Below are 27543 nucleotides of genomic sequence, written 5' to 3' on the forward strand. Positions count from 1 at the left end.
TCTGCTGTGCCACAATGTCAGCCTCTTTTCCAGCTTCTTACCCACTGGGACAAAAGCATACCCCATCACTCACACACAAGAAACAAAGAAACAAAGAGAAAGACATGCACATCACAAAGAACTCCAAAGAAATACACTAGAACTAGTACTTGCTAAACTTAAAAACAAATATGATTTCTGTCATCAGTCTTCAAAGCAAGATTCTCAATATAAGAAAATCCCTTAGGGTAAATTTGCATTCAAACATAGATCTGTGAGTTTCTTTTAAGATCTCGGATTTAAGATCTTCCATGGTTGATTCTGTCAGCAAGACAAAAAGGACTTGAGGCCTGAAAAATGCCACAGTGGCCCGACACAACTGAAGCAGAGAGGGTTTTGTCTTGAATTGAGCTAGTGACACCAGACAGCTTTCAGTACATGGTTTGAATCAAGTCAGAGTCATATAGCATCCAAAACATTTTACAGCAAGATGTACCAACTGTATTAAAAATAAATTAATTAAAACTGAAAAGTGGGGACATCGCATCAATCTAGTGGCTGAAGTTCTCGTCTTCAACGCATCAAGATCCCATATGGCTGCCTGTTCATATCCCGGCAGCTCCTCTTCCCTTCCAGCTCCCTCCTTGCTGCCTGGGAAAACAATTAACAACGGCCCAAAGCCTTGGGACCCTGCACCTGCACAGGAGGCCCAGAAGAAGCTCCATACTCTTAGCTTAGGTTCGGCTCAGCTCTAGCCTTTGCAGCTGCTTTAGGAAGTGAACCAGCGGGCAGAAGATCTTTCTTTGTGCATCTGTCTTTCCAATTAAAAAAAAAAATCTTAAAAAATAATAACAATAATAATAAATGAGAAAAAAGGCTTCCAAAATTCTACTGGAGAGAAAGCTACTAGGAATCACAAGACATTTCTTCTGTGAAAAAGACATCTCAAAAAACAGAATTAATAGTCAAATACCAGAGCCCAAAACCCCAGAGACTTGTGGATTATGGAACCATGTCAGGGAGCCAATCCAGGACTACCCCTGCCCCTTGGGTCCTGGAGTCAGTGACCCGAACAATATCTGCCCTACTGGACTGCAAAAAGTGAAGGGCTGACAAGTGCTCCATGCCTTCCCTTCCTCTCCTGGGAGTTTCTACTGCCGTTGCCCCATCCCTGTGATACCCCTGCTAGCAGTACATGCAGAGTAGATCTTTCCTTTTTAATTTACTGGCCTTTGGATAAAATGGAACCTTAAACATCACTGAAACTGATGTAAATGAACGTATTCAAACTACTTTGTTTTAGGCTAAGACTCTGGAGGACTTGGAAAGGACTTTTTCACACGCGGCAGGAATGTGAACAACTGCAGCTCTAACCATGGCAGAATGGCCCTACTTGTAAATTAAAATCCAATAAAGATAAAATTTTTTTTAAATAATAATTTTGTCCCTAAAGGAATCTTACAATTCTAGTTTTGTAGTTTGTAAGTTTTTTGGGGAGTGATTTCAACTGTCCTTGTAGGAGGAATGTGGAGATGAGCAGAGACAATGATCAGAACTGTGCTGTGCTTTCTGTCTACTCTGAACCAAAACATCCCACTTACAAAACACAACTTGAAAATTTTGCTTTAGCAAAGTAAAATCATTAATATCAACAAAAACAAAACCAAAAATAGCCAGTACTATTTTAAAAATTGATCTAGTAAACTTTTTTTGATAGTTCATAGTTTATTCCTCAAATTTTCTTTTGGTTTTATTTGACACAAAGCAATCTGTTACTTAGTGCAAGCTTTGGCCATAATGACTTTCCTGTGTGTTAGGTGTTCCTGTCCTTTCTTGTTTTTTTTTTTTTTCAAGATCTACTTTATTCTAGTTGAAAGAATTATAGAGAGAGAAAGAAGGCTCTTCCATCCACTGGTTCACTCCATAAATGACTACAAAATTCACAGGCCCAGCACGATGGTTCAACTGGTTGATCTTCCTGTTTGTAAGCATCAGGATCCCATATGGGTGCCGGTTCACATAGCAGCTCCCTGTATATGGCCTGGGAAAGCAGCAGCAGATGGCCCAAAGCTTTGGGACCCTGTACCCATACAGGAGACCCTGGCTCCTTTCTCCTGGCTTCGGATAGGCTCAGTTACAGCGGTTGTGGTCATTTAGGGAGTGAACCAGTGACGGAAGACCTTTTTTTCTCTCTCTCTTTCTTTCTTTAAATCTGCCTTTACAGTTGAAAAAATAAAATAAAATAAAATAAAAAGATTGTATTCATTTGAAACACATAGAAAAGGAGAGAAACAGGCTTTCATCCACTGGTTCACTCCCCAAATGACCATAATGGCTAAAGCTGCGGCAGGCTGAAGACAGGAACTTCATCAGGGTTTCTCACATGGTACAGGAACCATATACTTAAGCTATCCTCTCCTGCTTTCCCAGGTGCATTAGGAGGGAGCCCAATCGGAAGTGGAGCAGCCACAACTTCAACTGGTACTCATGGTATGTTGGCATTACAGGATTCAGTTTTGCCTGCTATGCCACAATGCCATGAGAAGGGGATCTGTAATCCTGTATATATATTTCAAAGATTTGTTTATTTTTATTGGAAAGGCAGATATACAGAGAGGAAGAGAGGCAGAGAAGATTTTCTGTCTGATGGTTTGTTCTCCAAGTGACCGCAATGATCGGAGCTGCGCCAATCCGAAGCCAGGAGCCCCTTTCAGATCTCCCACACGGGTGCAGAGTCCCAAACTTTGGGCTGTCCTCGACTGCATTCCCAGGTCACAAGCAGGGAGTTGGATGGGAACTGAGCCGCTGGTATTAGAACCAGTGCCCATATGGGATCCTAGCGCATGCAAGGCAAGGACTTTAACTACTACACTATTGCGCCGGGCCCTGTAATCCTATATTTGCAGCAGCACAATCTATAATAGCAAAGACATGGAAACAATCCAGATACCCACCCAAATAGGAGTGGTTAAAGAAACTGTGGTACATCTATTCCATGGAATATTATTCAGCCATTAAAAAGAATGAAATAATACCATTGGCAACTAGGTGGTTTAAGGAGTAGATTCTGTGAGAAGTCCTCAAGTGAGTAGGAATGAGCCATCAAGTGCCACCCACTGCCATGGCTGCTTGATCTTACACCACAAGTCCACAGTACTTCATTGTGCGGACAGAAACTTGACTAATAATCTGTAATAAATGTATATAATGCCTCCCAACAAATCACAATGCCTGGGGACAATGCCCATTTGCAGTTTGATTTTGCTATGCTTCGCTTGGAAAAAAAAAAGGGTCTATTTCTTCACCCTTTGAATCTAAATTGACAATGATGGCATGATCCATGCAAACAGATGTAGTCGAAATAACACTGATTTTCAAGTCGAAAACTGGTATAAGCCACTGCTTTATAGGGCAGTTGTTAAGACAGCAAATGCTACAACAGATTCTATGTTGAAAAAGTTTATGACTCAAGAACTCAATTTCATAGACTTGAGCAAAATTTGTGACATACAAAGGTAGTTCAACATAGGTAAAATATTTTGGTGGCAGGAACATAAGGCAAGATGAAGAATGAATTTTCATAAACCGAGAGTTCAAGCTGAAGATTTTTAGAAAATATTTTCATATAAATAATTTTTACTGATTATGCCATTCTCTCACTCAACCAATACCAGATGTTTTTCCAATTGGCTGGTTTTCTTGCCAGATTCTAAAAAGAAAAACATTTTTGTATGGCTACATAAACCTTGAACAAAATAAGTTTGTAATTCCTCCACCCAACATCTTGTCCCTAACAGAGGTATAATTGCCATCTAGAAGCAAACTACTGCCAGTACATTACCATCTCATGACTAAAAATCTCCAAGGAAAGAAGTCTCTAGATAAAAATCACTAAGGAATGGTGTTTAGAAAACAAATACATTACTTAATAGGTCAAACTTTCTTCTTTGGACACCTTCTAGTATCTGACTCCATATTTCAAGCCCTCCTCTATGCTTTTGTTTTAACTTAAGCCAAAACCTATGTCCATTACTGGTTTCTATTGCTCCTTCTGAAACAAAAGAGCTACATTTTTTTACTCTGGTTTTTATTTAGCATGCCTTCTACTTATTGCCTGTCACTGGCTTCAGAAACATTCTAGGGCCAGGACGACTCCATGAACTTCAAATCATGGAAGTGATTGGGATCTTGTGTTGAACTGGTGTTACTCAATCCTGGAAATCTTCAGCATCCTATCGAAAACTTCTTTTGAGGCTATAATAAAGGAACGGAAAATTCAGAGTGGTGATTTCATATCCACTTTTCTACCAGTTTCACTCCCACTCATCTATACAAGCATTAAAAAGAAAAAAAAAAAAACACTTATGAAGTGGATGCTATCAAACAACAATGGGATCTGATTTAGGATTACCAAACATTTAACACAATCCCAGATTCCAAAATGCCACAGGGATTGATACGCCAAATGAAAGTAGTTCAATTCCCTGAAGAACTAATGCTAGTCCATGTTGCAGAAACTGAAAGCTCACAGAATATAGGGACAATGTGTCAGGTAGTAATTTTACATTTCATTCATTCTCGATCACTTTATTGCTATGGAGATAGTTTTAATGTACTACTTTACATATTAGAGCTATTACTTACTTTAAAATCATGCTTTAGAAAATAAATACACATTCTCAGATTTCTTAGCTGCATGTCATAAACTGTATTTTTAAATTTTTATTAAAGATTTACTTTTTTATTTGAAAGACAGATTTTATATACAGGAAGGGGTCTTCCATCTGCTAGTTCTCACTCCAAATCTATTTGTTTTTATTGAACAGCCAAATACACAGAGAAAAGACGATCTTCCATCCACTGATTCACTCCCTAAGCGACTGTAAGGGACCACGCGGGTGCAGGGTCCCAAGGCTTTGGGCCGTCCTCGACTGCTTTCCCAGGCCACAAGCAGGGAGCTGTTTGGGAAGTGGGGCTGCAGGGATTAGATCTGGCGCCCATATGGCATTCCGACACATTCAAGGCGCGGACTTTAGCCGCTAGGCCATGGCACCAGGCCCTATTATTATTATTTTTTAAATAAGGCATTGAAGGAGAGGAAGAAGATAAGTGAGCCATAATTTATTAAAAAAAAAAAGTTTATTTGAAGGCAGAGTTATAGTGGAGAGGGTGACAGAGGAGGGGAGAGAGGCACCATAGGAAACAGACATCTTTCAGATGCTAGTTCACTTCCCAAATGCCCACAACAGCTAGGGTTAGGCACAGGAACCAAGAACTCATTCCAGGTCTCCCATACAGGTATCAGGGACCCAAGTTTTTGAACCATCATATGCTCCCTCCCAGGGTGCATGTTAGCAAGAACCTGAAAATAGGAGTAAAGTCACGACTCAACCAGGGACTGACTCAGGGTATGAGTGTGCCGAGTGGCATCTTACCGCCTACAAATATTCACCAAATTTGAGGCCTTTTGAACACAACTTTCAGTTACACTTTCCTAAACATATTCTACTTCCAGTTCAATGGACTTTCACAAGCCTCTTGTGGGTCTCTTTTTATTATTCTATTAGTCACTTGAGTTTTTAACTCTACATGATCCAATTTGGAAAAAAAAAATTTTAAAGATTTATTTATTTTTTTAATTTTTATTGGAAAGGCAGATATTCAGAGAGGAGAGACAGAGAGGAAGATCTTCTGTCCGATGATTCACTCCCCAAGTGACTGCAACGGCAGGTGCTGTGCCGATCTGAAGCCAGGAGCCAGGAGCTCTTCCGGGTCTCCCACACGGGTGCAGAGTTCCAAGGCGTTGGGCTGTCCTCAACTACTTTCCCAGGCCACAAGCAGGAAGCTGGATGGGAAGCAGGGCCGCCAGGATTAGAACCAGTGCTCATTAGGGATCCTGGCGCTTGCAAGGAGAGGACTTTCGCATTGGGCCCCAGATCTGATTTTTAACTAACATGAACCCAACTTGAATTATGATAAAGACTGGAAATTTTAAAGCTTCAAAGACACAGAAAGTTAAGTGGTTGTCCCAAGGGCTCCATGTGCATTCAGTGTGCCAAGATTAGGTCTCTTGAGCTCTTGATTCCTATATTTAGGCCACATGCTTCGGTCTAGACTGGTGAATAATGAGCTCAGACAAAATTCCTGTCAGTGGGGCCTACACTCCACCTTCTGAAACTCACAGTATGAATGCAATGACTCTTTCTGAAGGAATGACAGATTTCAGGTAAGTCACATTTTTTTGTTGTTCTACTTAAGAAAATCATATCTAGATTTGGAAAGGAATGTTCTTTTGTATAGCATCAATAAGCTGTAAGAATACAAAGTATTAAAAACAACAATAGGGCCTATTGAGGCAGCTTGGTGGTTAAAGTCCTGGCCTTGAACACACTAGGATCCCATATGGGCACTGGTTCTGATCCCAGCGGCTCCACTTCCTATCTGGCTCCCTGCTTGTGGCCTGGGAAAGCAACTGAGGACAGACCAAAGTCTTAGGACCCTGCACCCCTGTGGAAGACCCGGAAGAAGTTCCTGGATCCTGGCTTTGGGTCAGCTCAGCTCCAGTCGTGTGGTCACTTGGGGGAGTGAATCAACGGATGGAAGATCTCTGTCTCTCCTTCTCTCTGTATATCCACCTCTTCTATAAAAATAAGAAATAAATCTTTTTTTTAAAAAAGCCTGCAGGGTTTTTAAAAAATAACATAATAAAAACAACCAAGAAGCTGAAAAAAAAAGGGAAGGAAAAAAAAAAGAATACTAAGTATTAATAGAGACTCTTCTAGTAGTTATTATTCCCGGGAAAAATTAAAGCACTAAATACATGTTTAAATTTACGCAGAGAATCCCAAAATATGTAGATTTCTTTCATATCAAGTAGACTACAGAATTAAGCTGGAACATGATTTTTTCCAATATACACTTTACATGAAGGACATGCAAGCAATTTTCAAAAACACGAGGATGAGTGTTGATGAAGGGCACCAACAATGCGGGGGTTCTGTGTAAAAACTAAGTGCATCTCTACTTGGCTGTGTTTGATCGTATCATAGCTTTCTTTTCCAAAAAATCAAAGAAAGAAGGATCAGTTTCTAGTGGGTAAAAGCTGACTGATCCAATGTTTTCAAATGTCAACTTACAATTTCGTGCCAGATTCTCACCTTAGGAGACATTTATCCACATTTGCTTAACAATGAGGACAGTGACGGCTGCAGTCTGAACTCCAGACTGAGACACTGCTAAACTACTATTGGTCAGACTGATTAAAACTCATGAGTCAGATGAACAAAGGGATGATTAGTTACATTATTCCCTTTGCAGAAGAGTATTTCATTTATACGAACTTCTTTTAGAAAATTCAAAGTAGTGCTTTACAAAAGTCTATTGACAATCACTTCCCCATAAAGTAACACAACAGTAGGAATCATTTATTCCAACCTTCTTACATCATAGAGTTTCCTGGATACTGTACAAACATTATAAAACCTAAAACTCAAAATGAAATGCGATAGGTATCATATGCATTGTAGAGACTGAAAATTTTAGACACAAAGAAATTACAAGCCATATCCAAGATCACATACATGACATATAGCAAACCTAGGGTTCAACGTTGGGCTTCAAAGCTAATGCTCTTAAATAGTGCCAGTTTGTTACTTTGGGAGTGAACCTTCAGATGGATAATCTTTCCTCCTTGTCTCCTTCTCTGCATATCTGCCTTCCCAATAAAATATTCATTAATTGATTTATACTCCACAAATCCCACAATGGCTGGAGCTAAGCTGATCTGAAGCCAAGAGCCAGGAGCTTCTTTAGGCCCCTGCACATGGGTGCAGGGCCCCAAGACTTGGGTCATTCTTTACCGCACTCCCAGACCATAAGCAGACAGCTGGACAGGAAGTACAGCAGCTAGACATGAACCAGTGCCCATATTGGATGCCAGCACTTGCAAGAAGAGGATAAATCAATTAAACCATTGCAATGGTCCTTTTAATTCTTTCAAGTAAAATAAATCCTAAAAATTAAAAATTGCAAAACATAACTGGATTTTCTTTTATTTTGTGAGATAGAAAGGAAACCATTCCCATTTGCTGTTATTCACTGTTCAAATGCCTGCAATGGCCAGGAACAAGGTTGAGACGCAGAAACTCAATCCGGTTCTTCCACACAGGTGGTAGGACCCCAACTAATGAGCCATGCATCACTGCTACTTCCTAGAGCCCACATCAGTAAGAAACTGGAGTTCAAGTGCCAGGGCCAGATAGTCATCCCCAGGCATTCCAACATGAAACCCAAGTGTCCTAATCGGCATCTTAATCACTAGGCCCAACTGGAGTTTCTTTACTAGAAGTTCTAAACAAAGAAATAAAAGCATATCAGCAGTAAACTGCCTATCTAATTTCTTTACAGAGAACCACAGAATATTCACATGACAAGGAAGTTTAGAGGGCCCAGCACAGTAGCCTAGCAGCTAAAGTCCTCACCTTGCACGCACCTGGATCCCAAATAGGTGCAAGCTCTAATCCCGGCAGCCCCACTTCCCATCCGGCTCCCTGCCTGTGGCCTGGGAAAGCAGCAGAGGATGACTCAAAGCCTTGGGACCCTGCACCTTCATGATGGGAAAGCCTAAAGAAGCTCCTGGTTCGTGGCTTCAGGTCAGCTCAGCTCCGGCCATTGTGGCCACTTGAGGAGTGAATCAGCAGGCAGAAGATCTTCCTCTCTGTATATCTGACTTTCCAATAAAAAATAAACCTCTAAAAAAGAAAAGATTAGATTTCAGAAAATAGAGGTAGAGAGAAGTAACACAATCAAAGCTATACACAAGAACTTCATCAGAATTAGTACGTTATACACAGAGAACACACAAATGTGTGTATAAATATATATATATATGCACATAATTTGTGTTTCATGGTTCAAAATTCCTGATGATAGTACCTTAGACTTTCATTCATTATTGAAATCAATTTCAGGTTAGAACATTGAAAGTAAAAGATGGGGACCTGGCACCAGCCTAGTGGCTAAATCCTCGCCTTGCATCTGCTGGCATCACATATGGACATTGGTTCACGTCCTGGCTGCTCCACTTTCCATCCAGCTTCCTGCTTGTGGCCTGGGAAAGCCATTGAGGACAGCCTAAAGCCTTGGAACCTTACACCTGCATGGCGGGAGACCTGAAATAAGCTCCTGACTCCTGGCTTGGGATCAGCTCAGCTCCAGCCGTTGTAGCCACTTGGGGAGTGAATCAGCAGACAGAAGATCTTTCTATCTTCCTCTCTGTAAATCTGCCATTACAACAGAATAAATTAAATTTCATTACAAAGAATAAATTAAATCTTAAAAAAAAATGTACCAGATGGACCCAGCAGCTAAATCCACATCTTGCATGTGCCAGAATTCCATAAAAATGCTGGTTCTAATCCCGACTGTTCTATCTATCCATCTCCCTACTTGTGGCCTGGGAAAACAGCAAATGATTCCCCAGAGCCTTGGGACCCTGAATCTGTATGGGAGACCTAGGCAAAGCTCCTGGCTCCTGGTTTCAGATCAGCTTGGGGAGTTATTGCAGCCACTTGGGGAGTGAACCAGCAGATGCAAGTCTGTTCTCTCCCCACCTCTGTAAATCTGCCTTCCCGTAAAAATAAAATCTTAAAAAAAGAAAATTAACTCCAGAAAATCTTGTAGTCAACACTTAAATTGTTCAATTGTTAGGAACTGCAAACCCCTTCTCCAGCTCTTTTTCTTTTCCACACCCATTTCTAAAAAGGTGAAAAAGAAAACAACAAAATAAAGCTGGCTATTCTTGGTAACTGCAATCCAGCACACAGGGAGTGGTGGATGGACTTCCTGGAACTATCAACAAATAGGTGATATATGCATAAGAATAAGTACTTTATATTTAAGAGCCTGCCCTAACCTAGAAACTTGACTTCTTTTGCCTGCCCCTCCTGCTGCATAAAATTCCTCAGCATATAGGGAAGTACTCACAAAGTGTCTGAAATAGCTATGGGTATGGCATTTGATCAGTGCAAACTTTATTAGTGAGGCTGAGAATGCTTGGAAAACTGAGAACACTTTTCCAGTTTTCACTAAGATTATTATGAAATCATACCTTCCTGACTTGTCCAGTTGATTAGAAAGTGTTCTCCCATTCTCAGTAAGGTAGTGCAATGGGTTAAACAACCCCCTGCTACATTGTCCAGGCTGCTCCATTTCCCATCCAGCTCCCTGCTAAGGAGCCTGCGAAAGCAGAAGATAGTCCATGTTCTTCAGCCCTTGAAGCTCTCAAAGCAGGCCTGGATCAAGTTCTAGACTCACGGTGTGACAACCCACACAACATAAAATGGCGACAGTAAAGCTAGGTCTTGGGACATGTCCATAACCTGACTTTTGCCATTATTTTGAGTTTTTGGAAAGTGAGAGTGCTTATCTCATTCCAGATGAGATCTTGCTTTTCTCTTACAGCTCAGACAGTATACTGATTGAACCAAACTGTTTTATGTAATCAGAGTGGGAAGGACCTGTATGTTTACCTGTTTGCCTACTAGGTGGAACAGGCTCTTACTGATTGGATAGTTTATGGTGCACAATGTTTAAATTGATAGGGTACCTGTGTTCTGCACCACTGTAGTTGACTGAATAATTCCTACCATATACCAATATTCTCTTAGTTGACTGGATGACTGCTACTTAAAAACCCCTGAACACAGCTGGTGGAGGCTGCTCCCCTCTTCCACGTGTGGTGGCATATGACAGCCCACTGGTCAAACCAAGTGGGTGAATAAAGACTCCTGAGCTTCTAAGAGCCTGCCTCCGACTCATTTTTTTTGGAATAGATTTGGTCAACTCCCAACACTGGATCCTGCCAGGGAAGTCATGAGAAAAGGGATCATTTTCTCCCCGCATCACTCATGCAACTCAGCCTTTTAAATAAACAAATGAATCTCTCCAAAGTAATATTTATTTTTAAAAAGTCATACCAACAAAACACCTCATTATTGAGGTTGGTAAATTTCATAGTATTAGGTTTAGACCAGTATTTGATATATTGCCAAGTCTCAAAACCATGCTGTTACAAAGATAATTTCTACCTTAGTAGCAAAGTAAAGCCAAAGATGGCTTGGCTTTACTACTCACTTTCATGGTGGTCTACTTGCTTTTTAGTTTTGCCTAGAAATTCCTGAGATTAAAATAACAGAATTAAAATAACAGAAGGAATTGACAATACTTGTTTCATGTTTGACCAACTTTTTTTGACTACCATGATCCAACAGGTGACTTTAATATCAGCTCAGCTAAAAAACATTTCAGCCACTTGGGAACTGAATTGCCTGTCTTTCCAACTCCTTGTAGCTCTGCCTCTCAAGTAAAAATAAAAGGAATCTTTTTTAAAAAAATTATTTCATTTTATCATACAATTCTATAGGTAAAACAAAGTAAATCTATAAAAAAAAATTCTAAAATCAAGTTTGAAGAAACATGATTATCAAATAGAAAGGTGGCTTACCTAGAGCTATAATATACATCTCTACCAAACAGCTGCATCTGATAACTACCTCAACAGCTATTTGTTTTAACATGAAGTCTTCAAAAGCTAATATAAATCTGATTCGGATTCATCACACTTAAATATATGTTTTTCTATAATTAAGCAATAGGAATCAAGCACAAATCCTACTGAGTGGTTCAATACCATCGCCAGTTATCGGTCAATATTCTGTTAAAATATGTTTATCAAACGGAGCCATATGCTTTAACCAACACTATAAAAATACAGTTGGATGCCCTGGTTTTTCTGAGTTAATTTTTGCATTGGGATCTAATCCAAGAATTCAATAAATCTGGAAAATCAAACAGAGAAACAGTGTAAGACAACTATGCACAAGCAGCTCCAGTTGGTCAGTTTAAGGGCATTCTTTCTCCTCTCTCCCTCCCTTGGATTTTCCTAGTGTCATGGAATATTTTATTTTGAACATCTAAAAATACCCTTCCAAAACCACAGAAGTATACTAGTTAAACTACTGAAACTTCTAATTCAGTTTCCAATCTGGAACCAGGCAGGAAACAATAATCTACAGGATAGGAATGGAATCTTTGCTCTTTCACAAAAATACCTATTGATTTGCAAGAAAAATGATGCCAAGATGTGAAAATACACAACTTTGGCAACTAAAATATAAACATCTTTTTAAGTTAAACGCATCACCAATTCCAACAAATGACCTAAAAACATGAAACAACACCTTAAAAACATGAATTTTTAAAACAATAAATCTATTCAATGAATGAACGCAAAACCTTTAATATAAAAATTGATTAAGCCCTAAGAATTATAGAACTTAAATACCCCCCAAAATTTTATAAAAAGTGAACCCATAATTTTAATATCTCAATGTAAACAAAACACAGTAATTTTCATTATGTAATGATTTATCTGGTTTTCATGCACATGTTGATTTTTAAGTAATGGATATTCCAATTTAAATTACTTTATATATTAGTATTGATTCCATAATTTTAAGGATTTTTTTTTTTAATTTGAAAAGCAGAGTTAAAGAAAGAAGATAGAGAAATGTCTTCCATCTGCTGGTTCATTCTTCAAAATGCCAGAGCTAAGCTGATTCCAAGCCAGCGCTTACTCAGGGTCTCCCACAAGGGGAAGGCAACACAGGTGAGTTGGCCATCTTGCACTGTTTTCACAGACACATCAACAGGGAGCCAGATAGTAAATGGAGAAGATGGGACTTCATGCAACACCCATAAGGACTACTCTTCTGTGATACAGCACCAACTGTGATGATATCATCACGGATCACTGTACCTTTTGAACATAGGATGTTAGATATATTAGGTATATTAGACAATTAAGTGTTGTCAATTCTATCACTACTTTTCAAAAGTCTTTTCAAAAAGTGAAACAAATGACTACATTGGAAAAATACACAGCAATCTTCACATGCACCAATTTGGAAAATATGGTTATTTCTTATGTAGAATGTTCTTCAATTAAAGGGTAAGAGGTCTTTACTAAATCCTCAGCAAGATGATGAAACAAAACATTGGAATCACTTTTTCTGAAAAAAAAAAAAAAAGCCAAAGGAGAAATATAGCCCTCAGCTTTTAATTAACAACAAAACTTGGGCCTGGCAGTGTGGCCTAACAGCTAAAGTCCTTGCCTTGAACGCGCCAGGATCCCATATGGTCGCCGGTTCTAATCCCGGCAGCTCCTCTACCCATCCACCTCCCTGCTTGTGGCCCGGGGAAAGCAGTTGAGGACAGCCCAAAGCTTTGGGACCCTGCACCCATGTGGAAGACCCGGAAGAAGTTCCTGGATTCTGGCTTCGAATTGGCATAGCATCAGCCATTGCGCTCACTTGAGGAGTGAATCATCAGATGGAAGATCTTCCTCTCTATCTCTCCTCCTCTCTGTATATCTGACTTTGTAATAAAAATAAATAAATCTTAAAAAAGAAAAAAAAATGTAAATCATAGATTTAGGGGATTCTGGAACAAATGACACTTTAATGATTGATTCTAACTCCTTTGTTTTCCAAAGAAAAAATCACCAAGCCCAAGAAATGAAAAGGAAATTATCAATTATAATTTGTTTAAAAAAAAAAAAAAGCTTCACTAACACTCAGGTCTCTTAACTCCCAATGTAGAATGTTTTCTGTCATGTCATACTTAACCCTTATTATTTAGAATAAATTGATGAAATAGGACCAACAGGCAAAATATTATCATCTAGTGTGACAAGATGTGTGTAATACCATAAATATAAATACAACAAATATGGATTCAAAAATATTTGAAGTGTATCACTTCCAAACTTTAGTGAACCATAAAACTTCCAGACACTGCCCCAAGTGTGAAGTGGTATTTTAACAACAGTGTGAGCACTGGGTCTGGTACAGCTTCCCAATGGAGCTACCAAGAATACAAGAGAGGGCAAGAGCTTAAATGAAAAAAATATATTTACACTGGATCCAAGAGCTAGCCTGGATAAGTAAACACGTTTGTCATTAATCTGAATATTAACATATAGTACCTAAAATGAAGGTTGCACTCATTCATATCTGATAGCAGATACGAAATAAAACACTGGATGCAGAATTTAAGAAAAGCTCCTTTTCACACATTTTGGCAAAGTTATGCTAAATACAGAGTACAGTAAAAAAAAAAAATGTAGCTAGGAATCATGGTTCATTCACTTTGTGGCTGTGTAAACTGAACTCCTGTTTAATTAACCTCTCAGGCCCTCACATTCCTCAATTGTAAAACAGAATGAGACTTAGAAACAACCAATGTTAAACACCTAGCTTGGTGCCTGGACTGTAAGGATCACTCAAAGACCATCATTAAATTTGAAAGAAAGTTATCAAAACTTGCCACAAAGCAACATTTGCTATTAGTAGCATGACTTTCAATGAAGTGATTAACACAATTCAACATACAAATGCTAATGTAAAGGGTCACTATTATCTAGATGTAACGTAGCTGACAGAGCAAGAAACAAGAAAGTTCCCATCTCCAGACTCTAACTTCACCCACCATTCATCCACTATGACTGTTAAACAAATTCAACAGGTACTCTAGTTTTTTGTTTTTCTTCTTTCTTTCCTTAATGCTCAACACCTGGGAATAAGCTTTAACGTACGTTGCTTCCAGTTAGAACACCCAATAGCTTATTAAACAAAACATTCTTGTAAGACTTTAATGAACCAATCATGAATGGTCCAGGAGCTTCAGTTATCCCCAAGAAAAGAACATCTAGTACTTTCTCTATTAGCCATAACCACAGTTTGAAATTAGCTATTATCTTCCACAAAGACTTCTTGCACTCATCTAGAGATCAACCACGTGGCTACAACAGGAAAATTAACAGGTTTTTAAAACATATTCTGTAATTTTGAGAATATGTCATTTAACACGTTTTATAGGAAAAACTGGCTTTATTTACCTGTTTATAGAACGTAAATATTTCAAATGATTTTTCAACAAACAGTAAGTTTATTGTTTCATAAAAGACCATGTTACTAATTGTCGTACTACTTAAATTAGGTCAATAAAGAGGTAAATGGTTCTAAGAAACACTTAGAGATACTCATTAACTTATCACTTCTAACCATTTTCACTTGGCATTTTAAAAAAAATATCACAGAAAAAACAGCTCCTAGCTTACTGTAATCACAGCTTTATATCTGTTCTTACTCTTTTTCTACCTTCTCAAATCATATTTAGCAAGTGTTAGTTGCTAGTCACCTAAATAATCAAAGTAAATGGATACAGTTAATGAAGCAATAAAACTTCTGTTGCTTCACCTCTACAGACTGGATTAAAATGTAACACAATGAGAAAAAGGGGCAATAATTTTAAAGCAAATACTACAAGAGAATTTTTTTGCAACAATGATGCAACCCAGAGTGAATAGAAAAATGATACAGAGCTAACCCTAGCAGGAAAAGACCACCCTGCCCACAGGGTCAGTAGTCGTATTAACAGCTAAACCTTCCAATCAGTAATCTTTTCAACATGCTGGTCTTCTACAGTAGTACTCAATCCGAAACCTCCATACATTAACCTAACTGGGACACTCTACAGAACACAATGTCTTACTAAATAAACAGCAAATATCTACTTTCTTCCTATTGATTTTCTCTACTCTCTTATCTGCAACTTGATACTGTACCTCTGATTTTAAACTGCCCCCCAAACACTTTTTGACCCCTGGGGGAGTATTATCTCCCCAGGCATAAAACCAAAACCAAGAAGAGATTAACCTGAAGACCCTGAGGCCAACTTTTTTTTAAACTCCTGCACGCAGAAGTGAGAGTTTTCTGCAACTTTCTTTCACTTTAGACTTTCCAACGGAAAGGACGAAGACCAGAGGTGTCTCTGGGTGTGAGTGATCCCAGGTCAGCCTGACTGTGCGCCAGACAAGGCCAGGTAACACTGACTCCCACTGTGTCAGCTTCTTCCTTATCTTTTCATGAATCTTCCGGGATAGATGTGTCCGACTGTAATTCACTAACGGTTAAAAACACTTGGCTTCCCAGGAGAATTGCTCTGTTGCAGCTCCCACACAGTGCCACACGGTGCCCCTTCCTCAGGTCCACGACTATGAACGTGTCCCGCTAGAAGGGACAAAGTGAGAGATAAACAGCCCAGAGCGGATTTTCCAACCTCTCACAGACCTCTCGGTCCCCATCTATGGGTTCCCCCCCTTCCCCCCCCCCAAAAAAACACAATGAGCTACAAGAGCGCAGACCAAACGGGAAAGAAGAGGAAGTTCCCAGAACAATACCCAAACCGAGCAGATCCGAAAACTCGGAGTCTCCGCGCACTTCAACTCGGAGAAATGCCCAACCCTAAACCCCATCTCGTCCCTCTAGAGAAAACAAGAAGAAGCTCGTGGCAGGAAAAAAAAAGGGGGGGGGGGACAGCAAGCTTTGCCGGGTCGGAGCCCTCCTGTGGCTGCCGCCGGGTGAAAGCAAGCAAGCCAACGGTTTGTGTAAAGCGTGGAAAAGCAGAGCGATTCGGGGGGAGGGGGGCTGGAATTAGGGCGCCAGAGCTAATCCTCCCTCGGTGGGCAGAGGCCCGAGCCGGCCCTGGGCTCACAGGTCGCAGAACGGGGACAGGGAGGCAGAGGTCCCCGCAGCCCCATCGGCGGGTGGGTGGCGGCGCCCAGCCAGGGAGGAGGCTCCGTGTGGAGCCCGTGCTACGGGGTAACAGCGGGGCTGGCCTTCCTCTCACGCCGCCGGAGCCCCACACCCTATCCCCTCCCACACCCCCCGAGCTCACACCTCAAACCTGCTCTTGGTCACTCCGTTCACGTCCCTCCTCATGAGGCCGGCGGGTGCGGCCCGGGCTGGGCGCTGCGGCGTGCAAAAGACAGGGGGCCTAGGGCAGGCCCGGGAGTTCCGGGTCGAGGAGGAGGAAGAGGCCAGCGAAGGACAGGGCCCGGGCCGTCGGACGGGGAAGAGACACCTCTCGGCTCCAACAGGGCCTCCACCTCGGCCCCGCGGCGCCCGCGGCCGCGACGACGGGCTCGTCGCTAGCTCGCCTCTCCTCAACCTCAACTTCAACCCAAAACAAAAACACTCCCCACCTGCCAGCAACGCCGCTCCTCATTGGGCACCGCCGCCCTGGCCTCGGAACGCCGGGGGGAGGAGGAGGAGCGCGCGGCGGCGGCGGCGGCGGCGGCGCGGGACCACCCCTCCCCCATGCCGGGCGCAGCCCCTGACGGAGCGCCCGGGAGCAGCCGGAGCGCGGCGGCACGGGCGCCCCTCCGGCCCCCGAGGCAGGCGAGCCCACCGGGAGACGGAGAGGCAGGGAAGTGGCTCTGTGTGTGTTTGTGCAGGGTGGGGAGGTGGAGTTGGCGGGTCGGGGTCGGGGGGCAGTGCGGGCTGTGAGGCGAGTGCGCGCGTGCTCGCGGACCACGGAGGGACGAGCCGAGCAGGACAGCACAGTGCGCGGGAGCCCCTCTTGTGCCTTCTGGCCTCCCTTCCGCGAACAAACAAGCACGCACCAACCCACAGGATCTCAGCTCCCTGCCTAGTCCCCTCCGCCCCCCACCTCCACACACACCCCCCAAACCCAAGTCTTGTCACTACTCTTCCCCAGGAGCCTTGCCGGCACGTACGTCCTTTCTGGCCACCCAGCTCCCTTCCCCTAGCACTCACTGTCGCCTTAAACCCAAAGTGCAGCAGGCGGTCCCTGCTCGGAGCCATTTTCCTCCTCTTTCGGGATGACTCTAGATTAGGGCAGTGCTGTTGTTGCCAACGCCGCCGCCGCTGTAGCCGTCGCCGTCGCCTCCCCCGCCCCGGTGGATTGCATTACGGGGTGCCGCAGGCGGGTCTGGGGGGCCGCTGCGGGACGTGTGTCTCGTGCATGGCTCGGGAGGGCAGGGGCTAGTTGCGCGGATGGGGAAGGCCGAGCGCTCCACTCCGGGGATGACGGCAACGCCGCACCTTGGGGTCAGGGGGTGCGGTGCTGGAGCCGGGCACCCGTTCCTTTGGCCCGGGGAGGGGTGCGTGGCGTGGGTTGGGGGCGGGCGCGGCAGAAGGGCCTGTGGCTTCCCCCGCCCCTCTGCCGCCGCGGGCACCCAATGGGCTGAAATGCTCGCAGGGCCTCCAATCAGGGCGTCCGTTGGTGAGAACCTGACCCTGACGCCACTTTGGCGGGAGAAACGAGCATGTGTGAGTAGGCGGGGAGGGGGGGGTAATCAGCCCAGTGGAAACTGTGACGTTCTTCTGTTTGGGCCTCTGTGTCATCGTACTATAATTTGACAACTCCTGGCCTTCAAGGCCCCAGAGCTTAGGCCTCAAAGAGTTAAGGAATAATCCAGAGTTGTCCCTTCAAAGAGCAGCAAGAGTACATAATCATATTCCAAACAGGAAAACTGCATCATAAATTCAAGCTGTCATGGTACCAGGACTGCTTCTAATTGTATGTCTTCACACCCACTTTAATAGTTTTAGTGAATGGCTTGTTGCGAATGTGAGAATTCAACTGTATTTAAGAGTGTGCTCCAGATACTTTAAGAAAAGCATTGCTTTGACTGGAAATCTCAACCCTTAAAACACTTTTTTTTTTTCCTTTTTAAATCCTAGAGTGTACTCCCTAAGAACCTGGCTCCAGAAAACCCACTCAGGCCCACAAAACCGGGTCTAGATGTTATTCTTCTGTCCCAGATATTTTCACTATTTTGCTTTACTTCAGTCTCCTTTCCAAAGAACTGCCAACTTTGGCAGTAACTGCCATACCAAAATAAGAAAATTCTTGCACAGGTCTATCAGTTTTCCATTCCACTGTACCCATTTCAAGTACTCAGGAGAGACATTTACTTTTTCTTCTTCAAGTTGAACACAAAAACTATCTAAAAGTTAAAATTTCATTACACGTGGTCATATTACTTTTTATGTCAAAGAAATTTATTTGCATGTAAATAAACAGTTTTGTAATGTTTCAGGGGGGGATCCCACAAACAGATTTTGTCTACTTTGAAAAAAAAAAAATGAAAAACCCCAGATATTTACAGAACGGCCATACACACAGAAAACAAAAGATGCTTTTAGAAAAGCCCATCTCCAGCTGCTCCTGATGTACATTTTTCCTCTAAAGTCAAAGCTCAGCTCTTAATAGCAGAGTATGGTTCCCAATATAATTTCTGAGATGTTACAAATATCCTGCCCCTCAAAAAAAAAAATAGTAGTAACAATAGGAGGCAGGAACAGAAATGGAAAAAAAAAAAAAACAAACACACACACACAATGTGATTTCCCAGTGGTTGTTTCCTATACTGACATCTGCTTTAAGTGGATGCTGTATGATTCACTGGTTCTCTGAAAGGGCTTCTGAGAATTCATGATATTGCTGCACTAGATTATCAGAGTTAGGCCTGAAGGAGGAAAATCGAAAAGTCATCACCCTGGTTTTGGCAATTATCCAGCTTCTCCCCCGCCCCCACTTCTAATACTTATTTTAAGACACACTGAATTTGAATCTGAAATCTTCATGTACATCAGAGCAGGTTTTGACCAAGAACCCCTAATATAAAGCCAAAAGACAAATCAGGTCAAACTAACAATAACATAACACACAGCCGCAGAAGATAGGTAGAAGTTGACTACGAGTTGACATGAGTCCTTGCCGTCTTTTGACACAGGAGAATGAGTACACCTAGACAGGAGGGAGGTGTCCCAGGCTTGCTTTATTCTGCCTCTTCTCCTCCACCCTGTGGAGAAATGCAGTGCTCCCTGGTTCTCAGGCAGGGTGAAGCAGTTTAGCCCCGGCTCCCTGTTAAGCAAGTTCAGATGCTGGGTCAGTGTGTGGGGTGTGCCCATCGGCAATTCAGGGGCTTATCCTTCATCCAGATCCTAACTCGGGATTCTTTGATCTGGGATGAAGACAGAAAGAGAGAAAAAAGCTTCCCAGTTTACTCATTTTGGTACTTATTGGCTCAGCTTTGGGGAGCTGAGCCCCTGATATTATACAGTACATTCCCCATAAGATTTTCCCCACCCAGAACAAACTTTAAAAACCATGTAACTTTTTTTTTCCCTGCAAATACCAATGGGATAGGATTCAAAACTAGGTGACAGACTTGTGAGAAATCCAACCTGGTTGCATGTCAGAGGTTGCTACTGGATCAGCATCACAAGATAAAACACTCTGGTATCACCTTAGTGTCCCCCAAAGACATTTGACTCTGATACGGTAACTGATAACTTTTCTTGCTCCACTTTGAAATGTTTTGTTTCCTACTTGTTTTATTACCTTGGGACACAAGAGTGGCAGAGTTGTTGAGAGCTGATGGCCAGAGAGGGGAGAACACCAGAGGAAATGAGAGTCAGGAAAGAGAGCCAAAGCTGATTTTCCAACTCTATGCTAATCCAACCTGCAGAAAGACCTCAATATAAAAATCTTCCATATCTGATGAAGTCACTCCAGTTTATGACACACACAAACACGTAGAAATCACCTGGCTTTTTTTTTTTTTTTTAAATCCAGAAGAGTGTGCTGGGTACTAGGCCCCATCCCGCTGATACAGATCCTGAACAGAATCATCAGGAATGGCACAGTGCAGGTGTCAAAATCAAAGTAAGGCCGCAGAATTTTGAGAGGACCCTCCAAATACTGAGAAGTTGTGTTGCACTTAAAACGGTCTCCTGGATTTCAATATTTAAGGAGAAGGGCTTCTTATTGATGTCCCCCAGAATCCAGACTCAGACCTAGTTATCCAAAAAGGTCCCACTGTGTTGCTACATAGTAGCAAGGGTTTATCTTAATGCTCACCTAGTATTCCAGGCCCCATTAATTCAAGTGAGCTTGAAATTGGTTTAAGTGAACTATGGCTGCAAAATTTTCACTGTTTTAATCTCAGGGTACATAAAATCTGGACTCCTTCCTTGTGATAAAGAGAGACAAGAAGCCCAGCTCATAGGAATGGCAACAGTTCTCCTGCAAAAAAAAAAAACTTCTGGGATGCACACTTTTGGCACATTGTGGAACTCGGAGAACTATTAACTCTGTAATGTCACTGAGTCAGGAAGGCTTACTCACCAACCTTACTCACCTGAAAACATTAATATCCCTAAAAGCCACCCCAGCTTTTTTTTTTCTAACGAAAAGATTATAAAGTAATACCTCCACAGGAAGTTAACTCATAATATTCCTGTGATGTCTGAAGCCTAGCAAAAGAAGTAGTAAAATAAAAACACCATTTTGGTTTCTCTATGTAACTCCAAAGGCAGGTCCTGACTAATCTGCCTGGGCTTGATGTTACCATGTCAGCACAAGCTGCAGGCTCCCTACTATCAAATATGCCTTGCTCTTCTTCCTCCCATCATTTTGAACCCTAAACTTCATAGATTTAGAAAGAAACATTCTATAAAAAACAAACAGATTAAGGGTCAAAATATTACAAATAAATAGCTAAAATTTTCTTCCCTCCCCCAATCACTCCTAAGACAGACACTGAACATTACTGAAGTGTCCAAAATGTCCCAAGTCCTTCATTTGCCCATGCCTCAAATGGACAACTACCAAAATAAAGATGAAACACCTTTATGCAAACGCATCAAGGAATGTATTGCTTTTTCATTTTCTGCCCAGCCCTTCAAATACATGCACTAAAATGAGTTTAAAACGTGGCCTAAAAATGGAAAAAAGGGAGAAAAATATATATGAATATTTCCCACGAAACTGTTTTCATACCCTTCCCTCTCCTTGAATCCTTCCCATGCCCTTCCCACCCTCCCCCCTTCCTTAAGCAAATATTTTAAGTTTTTCTTTCTGGAAAAGGAATGAGAAATTCTCGAAAACAAAACTCAAACCCTGTGGTGTGGTCTTTTTAGTAGGGTCTGAATACGCCTGTAGAAATTCACCCAGCTTGGTGTTAAAGCCATGTCATCATCCCTTGTGATGGTTTCCTATAAACCTGTTATTTTTCTCTGGCTATGTTTGTTTTAGAAAATAAGGTTCCTAATTGCCAATCAGGGCTACATCCATGAGATCATCATCTTCTTCCCCAATCATAAAGTCAGGGCTGAGCCTTGAGGGCCTGTCTGTAGATAAGATTGTGTTACTTGTCATAGACAAGGACTGGTCTGAAGAGATAGGTGATTTAGACCAACTCTCAGGCTTGATGCTATGAGATTTCTTCTTGTCTCGGTCTTTGTCCCGATCCCTGTCTTTGTCTTTGACTTTCTTCTTGTCTTTTTTGTGCTTCTTGTGCTTCTCTGTGCTGTATTCTGGGAGTGGTCGGATGCCGTCATCTGAGCTGGGACTGTTCTGATACGACTTCTCTGCTATAGAGGAGCCAGACTCACTTTCACTGTCCAGATTCTGGGGAGTATACGCTGGTGATTTACTATGGCTGGGAGAGCCACGCTCGTGCTTTGGAGTGGAACCACTGATGAGTGGAGAGCCATAGTTTTTGGAAGAGGCCATCTGAGGCCTGAGCCCTTCTCCACTGCTCTCCCCAGGTTTCTGCAGTGTCACTTTGGCTTTAATGCTGGGGGAGCCTCCATCATGCTTGCTAATGATGATTTTTGCTACCCCCGTGCTCCCCACATTTTTTGACTCTGAAGTCTTCTTAGAAGAATCCACCGAGCCCCCCGAGGTGGAAGCCTTTGATTTGTCTTTATCACTTTTCTCACGCTTGCCCTGGAACTCTCCTCCTGACATGTTATGTTTGGAGGACATAGGATGGCTGGAAGAATTGGTGCTTACTGCCATCTGGCCATCCATTGGATCTTCACTCCCAGGGCCACTGGTGACAACTCCATGCTTCAGTTTATCTATGACAGCTGTCAAAGACGGCTTCTTATTTCTGCTGGGAGACTTCCCTTTGGAACTCCCATGCTGGTTCTGAGAAGATGACATGGAAGATCCACTTGAGGAAAAGGAGGCTGAAGATGCTGTACAAGAATTAGATGAGGGGGGAGTTTTTTGGGATAATGAGCCTGAGGATCCTAACCCTGAAGATGACTTCATGCCAGAGCTTGAACTAGTTCCAGAAATATGAGAACCACCAGAACCTGAACTGATAGGGGACTTGGCTTTAGATGGGGGAGTTCCAGGAACAGGCTTCATTGGAGAAGAGAGCTTATCAGAGCTCCCAGGTGGCCTTGAGTGGGAAGGGGATATGTTTGGTTTGCTTAAAGAGGGATTCATAAGTGATGATGGCTTCCCTTGAGGTTTCATCTTGGTGCTGCTGGAGCTGCTACTTAGCCCATGCTTTGTAATGGGAGAGGATCCTGGCTTCCCCCCAGACTGGGATGAGTTTTTGGACTGGCCAGATCCAGAAGACCCTTGGGTAGAGTACATACTGCCACTTAACTTGGAACTTGATGCGCCTTCTGATTTACTGCTTTTCATCTTGCCTGAGGTGGAAGCAGAAGACAAAGAAGAGGAGGAGGAAGAATGGCTATGGTGGCTTTTGCTGCCTGAGGAAGACACAGAACCGCTGCTGGTATACTGACTGTGAGAGGAAGGCTTTCCCACCATCACTGTTCCCTTAGGAATCTGAATAGTGATTTTGGGAATGGGTGGTGTGGCAACACCTGGGGGAGTCTGAGATCTTCCTGAACTGCCAGGAGATTTGGATCCACCTGTACTGGTAGGTGGGGTAAAAGGTCGATTAGAAGAACTGTGAGATGGGGACTTTCCTTCCGTGTCTGCCTTCTTCCGCTTTGGAGGTTTATCTTTGCTCTTCCCGTCATTAGAAGGAGTCCGACTGCGTTTCCCAGGTTTACTGTCTAATCCCGGCCCTGGGAGACTGCTATTACTGGTGCCATTGCCTTCTTTTATTCTCTTTTGAGTCTTGTCTTTCCCTAAGTCCCCAGTGGCTAATAAAGGACTCTGACTACCACTGTGATGCTCCATAAGATCTGCAGGACCCAGTGCCTTACCAGCTACTGATATAATACTGAAATCAACTGTGTCAGCTTGGCTGTTGCCTTTAAACTTTGTTTCCCCATTATCACCTCCAAGCATTGGCACCCCCAGAGTATTCAGGGCCTGAGATGCAAATCCTTTGAAATCATCATTGTCCCCACTTTGGCTGCTTTCATCGAAATATTCTTCTCCAAAACCACTTTGGCTCTGACTGTTCAATAAATCAGGATTGAAATCTACTCCTTCAGGAAAGAAATGGTTGGTAGGTGAATCGCTACTGGGGCTACCAGCAGCGTCTGCAATAAGATCAGCCGGATCAGTATACGGATTTTCATTATTATTAGTTTGAAAGACATCAGAATCAAAGAGGGCATTCTGAGAATGCGCAGAGCTTGAAGAATCACGAACAGGGGTGCCAATGGGTGGGCAATCATCACTAGTGCTGGGAAGCTTAGAGGCTTCTTCTGCAATGTCTGAAAGGATATCAGTAACATCTGGGCCAATGCTGTCTGAACTGGACAGGCGGACCATCCTTTGAATACTGGGTTGGGGGTGAGGTACTGGTTGAGGATAAGTTGTTGGGGGAGTACTACACTGGCTTGGGGCTGGAGTGATGTGCGGTGTGTCCAGTGTGTCGGCTGTCATGTTGACATCAAAGATAGGATTCTGTGAGTCAACATCCATTGAAAATAGTTCCCTCTGAAAGTCATCTTCAGTCTGGTGCTTAGGTTTATCAGGTGGTATTCTTGATGACTTCTTCTTCTTGGTCTTGTTACTCCCTGAACACATTTCCATCCGGGGTGAGCCGGAAGAGGAGTTCTGCCTTTCTAAAGGGCTGCTTCCATAAAGGGTTGAGAAATCCTGGGCAGGATTATCTTTAAGAAGGTTCATGAGCATCGGGTGGTTCTTGGTGTTGCCGGCCATCGAAGAGACAGGTGGCGGCGTGTGATGAGGAGGGGTCGGACTCGAGCCAATGGTAGACCCCCCGTTCCCTGTGATTTGCAACAAACTGGTAAGAATTGGGTTCTGAGATACCTTGCTGAAGTCCTCCCCATGGCCCACCGACTCATGCCGATCTTTGATGCTCATGCTCATATTAAACAAGGTGGTAATGGGACCCCCCGGAAAGGTGTTGGTTGGTGTAGTGGTACCACTCATTGGGTTGTTGCCTGTGGTCATGCCATACCCTGGGCTGCTAGCCGGGGGCAGGTTCTTTTTCACCATGTCTTCAACTGTTTCTGCAATGAGGGACAGTGCTGGGGTGTCGGCCTGAATGGTTTCAGCTTTCCTCCGAATAGCTCTCATCGTCACTGGGATGGACATACACCTAAAAGATAAAATACAAACAACAAAGCTTTCAGTATCACCACTTGCTGAAGGAAACCAGTTTTTGATTTTGGAACAGAGGTTATAATTTTGCCCAAGACTTAGATAAGCCACCAGAGGCTTGCTGCAGTTTTCAATTAAAGCAAGAAATCTGAAAGGAAAGATGACTCTAATAGCAGAAGTTTAAGTAAATACATCCCAAAAGAATTAGACTGAGTAGGTGATCATTAATCTTATAAAACAAACACTAAAAGCAAACCATATATAAGAATCTAAACAATTATACTTCATTTTGAAGTAAAAGAAAATTAGTAATCATGAAACTCAGTTAAAAAGTCTTCTTTGTGGGATACATGGTAACTAAAGGAATAAATGATTATTTTAACTAAAGAGCCACTAGATAAATTTCTTTACGCAACAAGCTCTAAAATTTAATGGTTTAGATCAACACAAAGTCACATTGTTATGAAAAGCACTACCACTGTTATTGTAAAACCTTGTTTATTTAAAGCAAAGCACTTTTCTTAAATATGTACTTATAAACATACAGGCAAAAATATTTCCCAAAAAAATGTCAGGAAACTCTTATAGATCCTGAAAGTATTATTTTTTAAAGTTTAGAAGATTGTATGTTCTATCCATCTACTCTGCCAACTTAGCTTGTAAAATGACACACACACACACACACACACACACACACACACACACACACATTAAAAACACTAGTATTCCAACAAAACATATTTACAAGAAAATCTCAAAATTACATAGCAATATCTGGGCAGTTGAGTAGGTTAAGCATCATCTAGTATACTGCCATTTAACATGCTACTTCAGTTAAGAATATCACAAAAAAAGGGTAATCTTTTGGAAACATTGCAGCCTAGTCTTTGCTACCTTAAAGTACCCTAACACCAAGATTGAAGTTACCTACCTTAACTCCTGTTACTCTCATATTGATTTTAAAAATACCAAAACTCATGTCACTTTTGAATCTGAGAATAGGACACATGAATTCAAAGCAATGACTAAATGCTTTTTAATCACTCTAATACATTCTTCACACATCTCTTAATGGGGTTTGGATGGAGGGCCAGAGCTACCTTTGAACAACTTTGGCAATGAAGTCATCTGTGCAGATAAGTGCATCTGACAGCCCCTTGTAAAGTTTACAGCTCACATGGGTTGAGTCCTGCACATCCATCACAACTGAAAGACAAAATACATAGGAAATATCTAGGATAGATACAGTTCATGACTTTGCAAAAAAGATATACGGAGTGTCAGCCACCCACATAACTCACCACACACCAAGGAGTCATTCACAGGGTGCTGAAAAGATATGCTAAAACGTGACTCTGAGAGAGGACATACTTCAAACTGGAGGAGCCCAGGAGAATCTAAAAGGCAATACAAAAAAAGATGACAAAACAGTCAATCAAATGGAAGATTGAAATAAATAATTATTCTTATATATATAATGGGAAATTCTATCCCTCCAAAATTCTATGCTTTCACACAGAAAACCTGCCTTCATTATCCACAGATAGAAGGAATACAAGGAACTGCCAATGTATTACAAATTTCTCCAGACCAAGAATTAAAAAAAAAACTTTCAATTTTCTACATGAAGAGGTATAATCTCTAGAATGGAGGTTTTGCTAGTTATAAACACACTGCATTGAAAGTGAATCCTGAAAACAAAAATGGCCGAAACGTTTCATAAGCAAACATGAATAACCACCGTCCTCAGCCCAGCTTTCTGTCACTGTCTGCAGCTTTTAGCTATGCAGACCATAACTAAGCAGACGCTACCCTCTAAAATGATGAGTATATTCAAGTCAAATACACCTATGTACCTAACCATCATCATAGGCTGCTGGACTAAAGATTCTGGCAGCCAAGACACAGGATCACAGTTTCTTGGGGGAACAGCATACATTTCTATAGGATTACCTCTTTACCCTATGAAAACTCATTTTTTTAGATGCACTGAAGCCACGTGGGTCAATTCCAGGGTTAAAACAGGCAAAGGGTCATTGTTTGTTTGTGTATGCTATATGTCAGTAATCCGAGTCAAAGATTTGATTTATAAGGAATTTCTATTTTCCATGAAAGAACTATCCTAATTTATCTTTCTGGAATGATGCTACTCTCTGGTATTACTGCCTCATTTTTTTTTTAAGATTTATTTTTACTGTAAAGTCAGATATACAGAGAGGAGGAGAGACAGAGAGGAAGATCTTCCATCCATTGATTCACTCCCCAAGCGGCTGCAATGGTCGGAGCTGTGCTCATCTGAAGCCAGGCATTGGGGCCATTCTCAACTGCTTTCCCAGA

At 42.2% G+C, this 27543-nt stretch overlaps 2 protein-coding genes across 8 annotated transcripts in view; both read right to left on the reverse strand.

Annotated features, from left to right (window-relative positions):
* Nucleotides 1–17720, reverse strand: part of FBXL20 (F-box and leucine rich repeat protein 20) — a 65167-nt gene extending 47447 nt beyond the window's left edge. Inside the window, exon 1 of one of the 4 annotated variants that reach the window (XM_041001393.1) lies at nucleotides 17658–17720. In XM_041001393.1, coding sequence (XP_040857327.1) covers nucleotides 17658–17705 — 48 coding nt within the window. In that variant the 5' untranslated portion in view covers nucleotides 17706–17720. Of the gene's footprint in view, nucleotides 1–16778; nucleotides 17070–17657 lie in introns of those variants that run through there. The other 3 variants (XM_041001394.1, XM_041001395.1, XM_041001397.1) reach the window with 3 other exon arrangements.
* Nucleotides 17721–18886: 1166 nt separating this feature from the next.
* The window catches only part of MED1 (mediator complex subunit 1), a 33294-nt gene continuing 24637 nt past the window's right edge, over nucleotides 18887–27543 (reverse strand). For 2 of the 4 annotated variants that reach the window (XM_041001687.1, XM_041001688.1), the window contains 3 exons: nucleotides 26508–26603; nucleotides 26307–26412; nucleotides 19454–25204 (listed from right to left, as the gene is read on the reverse strand). In XM_041001687.1, coding sequence (XP_040857621.1) covers nucleotides 21961–25204; nucleotides 26307–26412; nucleotides 26508–26603 — 3446 coding nt within the window. In that variant the 3' untranslated portion in view covers nucleotides 19454–21960. Of the gene's footprint in view, nucleotides 25205–26306; nucleotides 26413–26507; nucleotides 26604–27543 lie in introns of all 4 variants that reach the window. The other 2 variants (XM_041001690.1, XM_041001689.1) reach the window with 2 other exon arrangements.

This window comes from Ochotona curzoniae, unplaced genomic scaffold (genome assembly GCF_017591425.1).
Source record: "Ochotona curzoniae isolate NIBS_2020 unplaced genomic scaffold, NIBS_Ocur_1.0 scaffold_2453, whole genome shotgun sequence".
Taxonomy (NCBI): Eukaryota; Metazoa; Chordata; class Mammalia; order Lagomorpha; family Ochotonidae; genus Ochotona; species Ochotona curzoniae.